The 13,157-nt window shown below is 39.8% G+C and overlaps 1 protein-coding gene across 3 annotated transcripts in view; it reads right to left on the reverse strand.

Annotated features, from left to right (window-relative positions):
• Positions 1-12,142, reverse strand: part of pcsk5b (proprotein convertase subtilisin/kexin type 5b) — a 120,189-nt gene extending 108,047 nt beyond the window's left edge. For 2 of the 3 annotated variants that reach the window (XM_058069531.2, XM_058069530.2), the window contains exon 1: positions 11,622-12,138. In XM_058069531.2, the coding sequence (XP_057925514.2) occupies positions 11,622-11,795 (174 nt within the window). In that variant the 5' untranslated portion in view covers positions 11,796-12,138. Of the gene's footprint in view, positions 1-11,621 lie in introns of all 3 variants that reach the window. The other variant, XM_058069532.2, reaches the window with a different exon arrangement.
• Positions 12,143-13,157: the final 1,015 nt, after the last annotated feature.

The following is a 13,157-nucleotide window of genomic DNA, read 5'->3' on the forward strand; positions in this document are numbered from 1 at the left end:
TTGTGTTTATGTGTGAGGACGTTTCACTCGTCAATCTCGTTCAACGTCCTTGCCTAATTGACGACGTAAGTGCTGCCACCTAACCATCGGAGGGTTAAATTCAAATCAGAAATGAACCTTGAATAAATACCATATACAGTCTATGATAAATGCCTAAAAATATCCATATCATACTTTTTAATATTGATACTTCATATAGCGATATATCGCCGAAACGATATTTTCTTACACCCCTATATGAGACTCGGGCTGACGCCATGCGGGTTCTGACAAAAATAGGGCCGAATTTGCTACATTACAATAGTGATGATGCAACTGCACAATAGAAGAGATCATGTTTGGTGCAGTTTTAAGCTGTAAAAATGGCCACAAGGTGGCAAAATTGCACATGATAAGAGTTTCCACATTGCTCTTTTTTTAAGTATTAAAGCGCTCCACTGCGAGCAGGAAGTGGAGGAGTATAGCGTGCAAAAAGTTAAAAGTAATTTTAACGCATACACACACACAGTTAAGTTCCAAATGTGAAAACTGTAAATGGTTTACGTGGTATATTTGCAAATAAACTGTTATTTTCATGTAAAACAACCATTTTTGTTGTGGCATAGTTGTTTAGATATTGTGGCTAAATATGTATATATTTTTTAAAAGGAAAGTTATGCTAGAAATGGGTATTAAAATGCATGAAAAAACTGTACAGCCAAAAACATGAACTGCACAGCCCAGGGACTTTATTGTCCCCAAATGTCAACATTTCGATGTTTATCTCGCCAAGTGGTGATCTCATACGCTTAGCTACAGTTGCAACTCGGAAGCTTTGGTTCCTTGGCATCGCTGCAACAACACCGCCTGGAAAAGTCATGGCCATACCGGCTTATGTGTCGTTTTCTTTGTGAATGGCATACCTAACAACCGTCAATAAATAAACAGAAGGGTCCATATTGTGGATATTTAAAAGATGCTTTATGTCATAGCCGGTACAACCAGTTCAGGATATGCCTGGACAAGTGTGCTGCTACATTCAACAACAGGATCACAACAGGCTGCCTGGCCGTTAAATGCAATGCTTTGTGTATGTGTATGTGTGTGTGTGTATGTGAATGACAAAAATGAGCAAACAGCAGCATTACAGAATTCCAAAGTATTACAAAAATAGCACTCGCATTCCAAACAACTTACATTTAACACCATTTCTGTGCCGTCTATGTCTTATTTCACAGAGAAAGTAATAACCAATTAGCTAAAAATGTCATCCAATACTGCTCTACAAGAGAGAAGAAATAAGATCTCAGGGAAGAACTAACTCTGAGACACTTACATGCTAGGACTACGTTAAATCTGTATGTATATGGAAATGTATGTGGAATATATGTATGTATAATCAATACGATACATATGTGGAATCAAACTATGGAGCGGATTGAGTAAGACCCTCAAAAAATGCACAACGATGAGCCAATTCAAGAAACAATACAAGCAGTTGATGTTTGCTAAATACAAGGATGAAGAGTCTTGAACCAGTCATGATGTGCTATATATATCACTATATTGACACTTACTATGGTACCCATTATGTCATTGGATGCTCATATCACCTCGTACTTCGGTACGTGACAAAAAATCAAACAAAACAAAACAAAACAAAACAAAACAAAAATTAAAAATTAAAAATTAAAAATTAAAAATTAAAAATTAAAAATTAAAAATTAAAAATTAAAAATTAAAAATTAAAAATTAAAAATTAAAAATTAAAAATTAAAAATTAAAAATTAAAAAAATCATAAAGAACTTCAACTATATTAGGAAAGCAGGAAGTGAACAAATGTAACAGTTACTGATTGTTAAACTATATATATCACTATATTGACACTTACTATGGTACCCATTATGTCATTGGATGGTCATATCACCTAGTACTTCGGTACGTGACAAAAATAAAATTTAAAAAAAAATTAAAAAAGAATAATTAATTAAATAAATAAAAAATAATAAATAATAAATCATAAATAATTTAAACTATATTAGGAAAACAGGAAGTGAACAATGAAATTAAACCATTACCAAAGTTGTGTTTCTCACCTACGTATGTCAGGGCTCGACAATAACGATGTACCGATGGCCCGGGGCAAGTGTTAAAACAAAATTGGGGCAAGTAAATCCAATCAGTGATATTCCCGTCGGGCAAGTGTACTTTGGCATGCCAAACTGCCAAGAGTTTTTTTTTAAAGCGGTTCTTGTTGGGTGTTGGTAAAACACGGATTGCGTAATTCCGGTGGTAATTTGCAAACCAATCCTTGCAAATCCTAAAATGGACCAATTAGAATCGTTTATTTAGACCGCGGTCCGCGTTTTACCCACACCCGTTCTTGTTCGTGATGAACCAATCAGCGATTGTTTGACTACGAAAACATCTATCATGGTGTCCCTGCCAACATGGTCTAATTCTTCAACAACTTCTGAAGGAAACCAGCAAAAAGTGATGAAACAGTGCCTCCTAAACAAGTATTTTATTAGCGGCAGCAAATCAAATGATGGCACAGGTGAGTGAATGACATTGCTGTGACAATTTTAATTGGTCTCAATGAAACACCACCGATTAGATCCGATACCAAGTGCTGATTTTGCACAAGCTACAAAATCTAGCATTTCCATTTCTTTGTGTATTTTTCTTACCTTTGCTTCACAAATTATTGTTTGACGATTGAGCATTTTTTTCTGGATTAAAAACACTTTACTAGTACACAAATGTGTCTATTCAATAATGTTTCATTGTGGTGCACAACTTATAAATATCACTGCTTACTACGACTACCATGTGTAAGGTAGTATGGCATGCCATGTTAACATACATCACAATTTTTCAGACATTCCTCCAAATTAAATACGTTAGTACTATTATCTGATTAATTATCTATGATGATCTATGTAGGAAAACAACCACAAGAAATGATAATCATTTCATCTTTGAGATTCTCATGTGATGCCACAAAAATTAGATGATATCATTATGGCAGTCTTCATTTTACATGGGGGCAAGTTCGGGCAAGTAGTTCTCACCTTAAGGATTCCCCATGGGCAAGTAATTTTTGTTTTTAATGTAGAGCCCTGATATCACTATTGACAGTTACTATGGTAGCCATTATGTCATTGTATGGTCATATCACCTCGTACTTGGGTATGTGACAAAAAATAAAATTAAAAATTAAAAAAAGAAGGAAGTGAACAAATGTAACATGACAAAAATAAAAATAAAAATAAAAATAAAAATAAAAATAAAAATAAAAATAAAAATAAAAATAAAAATAAAAATAAAAATAAAAATAAAAATAAAAATAAAAATAAAAATAAAAATAAAAATAAAAATAATATTAACTATTATATTATCAAACTCGCTTACTCCCTCTAACTGCATCACATGGTCCCCCCTTATTTATTGTATGTTCTTATTCATTGTTTGTTCTCTTTTATCTTGTATTTTATATTTGTGTTTTTATCTTCTGTACAGCGACCTTGGATGTCCTGAAAGGCGCTTTGAAATAAAATGTATTATTATTATTATTATTATTATTAGGAAAGCAGGAAGTGAACAAATGTAACAGTTACTGATTGTAAAAGTACCAGATGGAGGGGTAGGATTTAATAAGCTTTGCTTCTTCCTACTCCTTTTGGACATGTGGAACTGGGAACTGATTATGTGATGCATTCAATTGTAATCTGATGCATGTTCAAATGGAATAAAACCATTAGTTGTGTTTCTCACCTACGTATGTATCTGTGACCTCCACCAAGGCTAATCAGTAACCCCTCTGATGTCTTCACTGCTGTGTTCTGTACCATTTATCTGCACCTACTAGTTTGTTTGTTTTTTTTACCTCCAACAAGTTCTGATTTCTGATGTGTTATTTCTCCCAGAAAATGTTATATGTGCTTATGACATAATTTCCTACTGCTCTTGTTTGTTACCACCACTGCCTTGTTGTGTTTTCATGGCTGTTATTTTGTGTGTCGCCTCAGCCAAGAAAGTTATGGTTTGTAGTTGCTTTTGTTTGTTACATTGACCAGGGTTATTTTCTCATCAATGTTTTGTTTTGACATTTGTTCAGTGCTGCAGCGGCAACAACCTTTTTTTTCCATGCACTAAAACTGCGTAGAAAGTTACCATAAATTCCTCCACCCCGCCCCCTTTGCTTTGAGTTTTTGGTGGGGAAAAAGTCAATTTATGCATTGTTAAAAAATATAATTGATTGATTAATCCCGAGACAAGAGTTCAATTCCACCCTCGCCCATCTCTGTGTGGAGTTTGCGTGTTCTCCCCGTGCATGCGTGGGTTTTCTCCGGGTACTCCGGTTTCCTCCCACATTCCAAAAACATGCTAGGTTAATTGGTGACTCCAAATTGTCCATAGGTATGAATGTGAGTGTGAATGGTTGTTTGTCTATATGTGCCCTGTGATTGGCTGGCCACCAGTTCAGGGTGTACCCCGCCTCTCGCCTGAAGACAGCTGGGATAGGCTCAAGCACCCCCGAAAATGAATGAATAAATGAATGATTAATCCGCAAAATAATCATAATAATCATTAGTTGTAGCCCAATAGAAACATGTACCAATACGAGTTTAACCCCTGAGAGCCCTTAAGAGCCCTTGGTTGATTTAAATTTCATGGAGACGAAACTCAGCCACACGTTTTCCCCGTTTTCCTACACTTCTCCTGTTTGGAGTCTGAAAAAGCTAACCTACCAGGACCCTAGGGGCCCATTTGGGACGTAATATACTCTCATTATAAATGTACATTTTTCATATGCAATAATCCTAATATTTTTTCTGAATCGTGCGCAAAAAGCAGATATTTCCGATGCTTGGGCTCTCTCTGGTGATGCCGTGCTCTATGACATACTTTGTTTTAATTTTACTTTGAAATTTTATTTAGAAACATTGCACATTTTGTGATGTGGGGGAGGGGTTTGGACAGAGAGAATCATAAAAACTAGATCTGAATTGATCGAGAGATGTGAGCATTGGATGTAAAAAAAAATGAATGTATGACTTACTTATACACTCTTTATGGGTGTGGTCCAAACAATCCAACAGAAAGTTGGTGTGATTGAAAAGAAATATCACATTTTTTTAATATTAAAATGTTCCAATAATGCATTTTGTTAGAGAAAACCATTTCAGGAACACAGAAAGCATGGAAATGACGTTGCAATGCTGCTTCTATCCACGAGAGGGACCCAGAGCCCAAAGCCAAGAGGGCAGCTGACGTCAATGTAGCGCCCGACTGCTCAGACGCAATGCCTTATGGGAGAACTTTAAAATGTTGGGTTTTTTTTTTACTCGTATTGGGGCATGTTTTCATATTTGTATATACGCCCAGTGTTAGCAAAAATTGTTCTTTGAAAGATGACACTGTCAGTCAGGGTGTTATGCTCGAGATTGGCTCCTGTCAAAGAAAGAGCTATCGTTTCCTCGCCGACTCGCGAGCGGCACAGTGTTTTAGACCAGTGCCATTTTAGACCAGTGTTTTTCAACCTTTTTTGAGCCACGGCACGTTTTTTACATTGGAAAAATCTTGTGGCACACCACTAACCAAAAATGTTACAAAATGTCACCACGACCTCACACGTGCATCAATAAGTCTATCGGAGGAACAAGGTAGGTGTTGCCACACGGACCAATATTACATTGCTCTGCCAGTCTTTACACCACAGACACTCCACAGTAGCCACGTTTTTACATGACCACTTTTTCTCTTTCCGAATGACCTTTCGGGAAACAATGGTATCCATAGAAAGGAATATTCCAATCTCTTGTCTACATGCGCCGTGAAAATCAAACAGAATAGTCAATAGAGCATGCCCAGTAAAACGTAAACATCAACATCATGTGATACCGGCTTCCCCGAGTTTTTCTTTCACTTGTTGGAATAACTCCGTATTGCCAGTTTTTCGTCTGTCCAGTCTTGAAATTTAGTTTGAATCAAAAACAAACTTTGCTTAGTCCAATGCCGATTTCTCGCCTCCATTTTTAAAAGTGAAGAACGTCTGGATCTGCGTGTTACGTCATATCTGAGCATGTGCTGAAAGAACGCACCCGGGATAAATTTAAACAGGAAAAGATCAAATTCAATCTTGCTAATATTTTATAATTAAACTCGGTACATGTTTTATATAAATATATATTTTCTTTTTTAATAAAACCGCACTTGTGAATGGCATATAGAAGGGTTTAGATTCTGTTCCACAGATGGCGGTAATGCACACGAAAGCTGCTTGGCAACCGCCAATAAACAACAGAAGAAGAAAAACACCACGAAGAAGAACGCACCCTGACAACTTTCCGATTGAGCGGGTACAAGATACCTCAATCGGATTGGTTAAAGGAATATTCCATCCCTGTTCAATTCTTTCCGTTTGAGCAAATAAACCAAATGCAATTGGAATATTTGGGTCCATGTATACTATTGACATAATGGCTATTGACATAATATTTGCAAATGATGATTAATAAATGTTAATTATAAAAAGTGATATTGGATATTTCCTCATGGTTTCTCGAGGTACACTAGTGTGCCGTGGCACAGTGGTTGAAAATCACTGGTTTAAACAATTAGTAGCAGGAGGTTCGAATTTAGCCATAAATTAGCCGCACTGAAGCATACGTTTCAGAAAAAAGTATACACCTGAATTATACACGATAAGTCTGACGAGTGTGCTATTGGAGTGTTACATGCACCATCTGTTTGTTAGCAGGATTATATAAAAGCGACGTAACAGACATTGATGAAAACGGAGCAGTGGACGGGTGAGACGTGGACCGAAGCATGGCATATTTGGTACTTGACGGGTGTAGTATCCTACGCTTCTTATCAAATTAAACATGAATCTTCATGACACATGCCAAATTAAGACTGTTCTGTATGCTGAATTTGTGGAATAACAAGTTTAATCCATCAAAGTCCAAAAAGACATCCACCCCAGCGATGCCAACAGTGCTTGTCCATCTTCAAAACAACACTTTGAAGAGACATTGTGCCCGTGACCTTGTCAGCTGATTTAGACTCAGTTTGAGCCACTGTCTTAGTCTGGGAAGGGGGCTCCACGGTTAAGAGGATTACCCAGAATTCTCCAACGAGGTGCTCACTCACTGGATGCCAACTCTTTTCATCCATCCATCCATCCACCTATCTAGCTGCGGTCCTCTCTCCATCTCCCAATGTGTGCTTATCTTTGTGTCCCCCCCTCTCCTCGCAGCCCCCGTGAAGGAGACCATATTGTCCTTCTGTCACCATTTCCCAGCCGAGCAACACCCCAAGCGGCCCCCCACCTCCCCCCTTCTTCCTTCTCATCTTAAACTGCGGCTGATTCCCGGTACAACTTAAAAGTCCATTCTTCCTTATTGGCCGTGTTTCCAAATTGTTGAACAGGCCGGTAAAGTGGATTAAAAGAATCCTTGTGAAGTTTGTCTTGAAATGTAAATACAGTGGAACCTCTCCGCTTGTATAATTGGGAAGCCCGCCCCAAATTTGGAGAAAGGGAGTGCGGGGATGCGCCTCTAAAGTTGCATGAAACACTTGCAAAAGTAGAACATAGACAGTAAGCTACACAAAGCTAGCATACATTTGTGAAATGACACGTAAAAAATGGCAAAATGCATGCCTTAACACTGATTTTAACCATTTTTACTGAGACACTTTCTTTTTTCTACAAAATGTGTCGGATTACAGTGGTACCTTGGTTAAGATCCGCTCCGATTAGGGCGTTTTTTGGTTAACAACTCAAATTTTTTTTGACAATTTTGCCTGCTTATTTAGCATCCAAAATACCGCCCACCTTCTTGGATCACCCGCATACGATGAAATCTAGCTATACTCGTACGTGATCGCGCAACTCATTGTGGGTCAAGGGTGCCATTTTAGAGCCGGATTACAGCGGTACCTTGGTTAAGATCCGCTCCGGTTAGGGCGTTTTTTTGGTTAACAACACAAATTTTTTGGAAAATTTTGCCCGCTTATTTAGCATCCAAAATACGGTCCACCTTCTTGGATCACCCGCATACGATGAAAACTTGCTATACTCGTACATATACTCGCAACTCATTGTGGGTCAAGGTTGCCATTTTAGAGCCGGATTACAGCGGTACCTTGGTTAAGATCTGCTCCGGTTAGGGCGTGTTTTTGGTTAACAACACAATTTTTTTTTGAAAATTTTGCCCGCTTATTTAGCATCCAAAATACCGTCCACCTTCTTGGATCACCCGCATATGATGAAATCTTGTTATACTCGTACGTGATCGCGCAAATCATTGTGGATCAAGGGTGCCATTTTAGAGCCGGATTACAGCGGTACCTTGGTTAAGATCCGCTCCGGTTAGGGCGTTTTTTTTGGTTAACAACACAAATTTTTTTGAAAATTTTGCCCGCTTAGTTAGCATCCAAAATACCGTCCACCTTCTTGGATCACTCGTATACGAAGAAATCTTGCTATACTCGTACGCGATCGCACAACTCATTGTGGGTCAAGGGTGCCATTTTAGAGCAATAGCGTTTGTTTACGCATGAGAGAGATACACGAAGACCGTCGTCACTACACCATTTTTACTGAGACGCTTTCTTTTTTCTACAAAATGTGTCGGATTACAGTGGTACCTTGGTTAAGATCCGCTCCGGTTAGGGCGTTTTTTTTTGGTTAACAACACAAATTTTTTTGAAAATTTTGCCCGCTTATTTAGCATCCAAAATACCGTCCACTTTCTTGGATCACCCGCATACAATGAAATCTTGCCATACTCGTACGTGATCGCGCAACTCATTGTGGGTCAAGGGTGCCATTTTAGAGCCGGATTACAGCGGTACCTTGGTTAATATCCGCTCCGGTTAGGGCGTTTTTTTTGGTTAACAACACAATTTTTTTTGAAAATTTTGCCCGCTTAGTTAGCATCCAAAATACCGTCCACCTTCTTGGATCACCCGCATATGATGAAATCTTGTTATACTCGTACGTGATCGCGCAACTCATTGTGGGTCAAGGGTGCCATTTTAGAGCCGGATTACAGCGGTACCTTGGTTAAGATCCGCTCTGGTTAGGGCGTTTTTTTGGTTAACAACAATTTTTTTGGAAAATTTTGCCCGCTTATTTAGCATCCAAAATACCGTCCACCTTCTTGGATCACCCGCATACGATGAAATCTTGCTATACTCGTACGTGATCGCGTAAAAACTCATTGTGGGCCAAGGGTGCCATTTTAGAGCAACAGCGTTTGTTTACTTGTTTACTTGACGGTATTAATTAAGAATACTGAAAAATTCCCGTAATGGAACTAACTATGTAACTATGTCTTTGCCATTAAAGTTAAGTTGCAGTTTTTGTTTCCTTTATATTTGACTGTGGTTGGATTCTTTTTACACTTGCATTGTGGTTAAGACATTACTCCAAAAATGATACAGTACGTCTAATATCGGGATCTACCAGAATGTACCGATAGTCAAGAGTTGGATGTCACTGATGTCAAAATACAACTTACCAAAGTATGGGAGGAAGCATCTTTCAGCTCACGTGTCCCCCCCCCCCCCAACCAGGAAGTGAGGTAAAACTCTGGTCTATGAGGTGTCAAAGTCCAAGGAACGCAGCATATTGAGATGGAAATGAGGGCGAATTGTGGGGGTTGCACTCCACAGGGGAATTCCTATGGTGAGCTGGTATAGAAAATGCAGGCGGGGGGAGTGGGGTTGGGGGTGGGGGGGGTGCTCTACACATTAGTTCCCGTCAAAGAAAAGGGGATAAACGAGGCCATTAAGGCTTCTCTCTGGGGAGTATAGTGGGTGGGCGGGCTCGGCTGAGATAGAGGAAGAAGAGGAGGGAGGGAGGGGTTCAATAGCTGTTGACTAGGCTACCCCACAACAACCTGTCAGAATGCCCCCCCCCCACCACTCCACCACACCCCACCTCCGTCCCCTCCTCTGTTCAGTTCTACACCATCCTCACGGTGAGCGCTGGCAAGTGGCAAGTGCAGGCTTGAACTATATATTAGTTTGGGGGTGGGGGGGGGCAATACGTGTGAGGTCCCCACGTTGAAGGCGTGTATTTCTTTGCCCCCTAGCCCTACAAAACTGTCAACACACCTCCTCCTCTGTTGATGCAGAGCTTGTTCTTTTTGGATGTATGCTTCATTGTGGCCCCGGCAGAGAATAGTTGACAGTTTCCAAAGTGGCTCCGAATGGCCTGGAGGCATGCATGTGTAACAAGTGTGGATATGAATGGGAACGCCGTCTTTTTTAGATGACCCACATAGGAAAGGGAGCACATCCTATTTGTATCTCGGCGCATTTTAGCACAGCAGAATAGGAAAAATATGCAATTTGAACCTGTTACCAGTGGTTAGCTTATTTTTACACTTGCATGACATTTAAGAAGGTTAAAGAATTAGGGTCCTGCATATCAGGATGACACCTTTTTCACTAAAGAGTGTTTTTTTCTATGTTTTGGAGCACCTTGCTAATGATTACACTGCAACAACAGTTCCACTTATTTACTGTACATATATTTATACTGTTTAATCTGTATATTTTGTATTTTTCTTTCTTTTTTAATAGATGTGTCTGCACCTACTATACCAAAACAAATTCCTAGTATGTGTTTGATCATACCTGGCAATAAACCCTTTTCTGATTCTGATTTGTTACATCTTTGTCATTCCTGTTTACATTCCATTTAAGGATGTTACAGGATTAGCATAAGCCATTCACTTTTGTAAAACACTATCTTCACTAAAATTAAGCCGCAGTGAGTTTTTTTTTACTTTTACGTGTTAGTGCTTGGCTTATTTTTACACTTTTATGACAATTTATGTTTAAAAATGCTTATCTGTAACACAAATCTTTGTACTAGTCATCATTTAACTTAAAACTGGTTGGTTAGCTTATTCTTATGGCAATTAAGAACATTTAAAAAGGATTCAATTTGTAGTCCTCGATGTTGAATTTGACTTTGTTATTGTTTATGCTTTACTGTTAAGTTATTTTTATATTTGTATGACTGAAGAATGCGACAGTACAGCGACATTTTTAAAGTTGTTTTTTTTCTACACAGTAACAACTGAGAAGTGCAGTACTTTAAAACAAAGCGTTTAAAGTAAACAGGAAGCAATGTGTACATCTAAAAACTACTTCAAAAATAAAGTAAACTGAATAATAATAGTGTATCTAATTACTGCAGTAAAAAAAATACAATCACTGCTATTTGTTTGCCACAGGTGCCTCAACCCGGAAGTACGATGGCAAGTACGGTGGTCTTTAAGGCACAAAAAGGCTTTTGGTCGCATATACAAATTTTGCGTCATAATCGAACAAAGTTTAACATTCCTATGTGTTGAAAGAGCACCGCTTACTTTCACAAGCTAAAGAAGACGAAGTGAGGACTTTTTTTCATTTCTTTCTCCGCGTCTCCGTCCGACCCTCCGAGCCCATACAGCCAACGCCAGTCGTGAGGGGAAAAATGGACACAAGCACCTGTTGTACCGTCCAGCTCATCATAAAACATTAGCTACTTTCTCCCCGTTAGCGGCTGGCCACCATGACACTTTGACAAGTGGACAAGAGGAGCGAAAGAGTGAATGGAAGCTTCGCCTACCTGCCCCATGTTCCTGTATCCGTACTTCTCCGCTATCCGCTCGGCCACCGCGGTTCCCCCGGCGATCCTCACCGCCCAATGGTTGGTGTATATCCGAGCTTGGCACGGCGACGGCGGTACCAAGCCGACACTGAGTGCTAGGACGCACAGCAGGCTTCCAGTCCAATGGACCATAGTGGACAACTTTTTTTAATAGATCCCCACCACTTCTTCTTCTTCTCCTTCTTCTTTTCTTCTTATTTAGCTCCTAAGTTGAGAAGGAGAAAGACTAGGGGGGACAGGGTGGAAGTTTGTCTCAACGCTGTGGTGTCCACATGGGAGAAAGCTGGAAGTTCAAGGGTTCCTCCGGCGTTCCTCCTTTCTCCCCCCCCTCGTAGACAGCAGCTGATAGCAGAGGAGGAAGTGGACACTGTTGGCTTTTCTTGTCCTCCACGATGGCTGTGATGTGGTGAAATGTCCTCGGCGTCACCTCCTCCTCCTCGATAACAACTACCGACTAACAAGATCACCGCTGCCAGGCAAAGCCTACAAGGGGGGGGGGGTCCCTGAACATATCCGCCGGGTCCTAAAAACCGTCGCGTTAAGGTCACAACACAAATGATGGGTAGGGGAAGGGGGGGTCATCCTGGGCCACTACCATGGCAGGGAGACCCCCGCTGTAAAAAGCATGTTTTACAATAGAATAGAATAGAAAAATGGCAGCCCGGTGGTTAGCATGTCTGCCTCACTGTCACGAGAACCGGGTTAAAATGTATCAGTCTGTGCCTTGTGAATGAATGAATGAATGAATGAATTGATTCACTGACTCGAGTCAGTGAATCGAACCCATAATGCGACTCGAGTGAACCGGATCACTAACCCGAGTGCATGAACCACCATCAATCAGCTTCTTGTTCTTCTTCTCTTTGATTAGTTTTGATTGTCAGCAACAGTTAGACGCATGCGCGGTGTGGCGTGTCCATGTTTTGCCTTTTTTTGTGTCGTGTTGGTTTATTTATTTAATCTATCATTTTGTCCAGGGGAAAACCGCTTTAGTAAGCAGCTCCATCTGCCGGATGGTGCAAAAAGTAACGAAATATATTCTTTATTGGGATTCTCAACAAAAAAAATGCAATTATCAACTTCTTATTTCTATTGATCAATAACTAGTGGTACATAAAAACATTCAATGAAAAACCAAAGAACGCTGTAGATTGACCTTGCTGCCAATGTATTCCATTTTCCTGGCTCCACGCACATTGAGATCTGGCTGCTGAATGCAAGCCTTGTCAGCGTGCCGGGGCCGTTATTGACACACACATACCAGAGGAAAGTCAGCTCAACTATGACCTCCAACCTGACTGACACTGCAAGACATGGAGCATCAGTGGTAAAAGACAGTAAAAAGCACGGAGCAATGGCAGATATTTAACAGCAAATATGCCAGGGAAGGCTCTCTCTCTCTGTCACTGTCTGCTTTCATTCAATACATTTTAATAACTTACTTTAGAACTAACTTTTTGAAAAACATCTGAGGTGGTAAAAATATCATGTATA

The sequence above is a fragment of the Doryrhamphus excisus genome, linkage group LG3 (assembly GCF_037039965.1).
Source record: "Doryrhamphus excisus strain RoL-2023G ecotype Guam linkage group LG3, RoL_Dexc_Guam_v1.1, whole genome shotgun sequence".
Taxonomy (NCBI): domain Eukaryota; kingdom Metazoa; phylum Chordata; class Actinopteri; order Syngnathiformes; family Syngnathidae; genus Doryrhamphus; species Doryrhamphus excisus.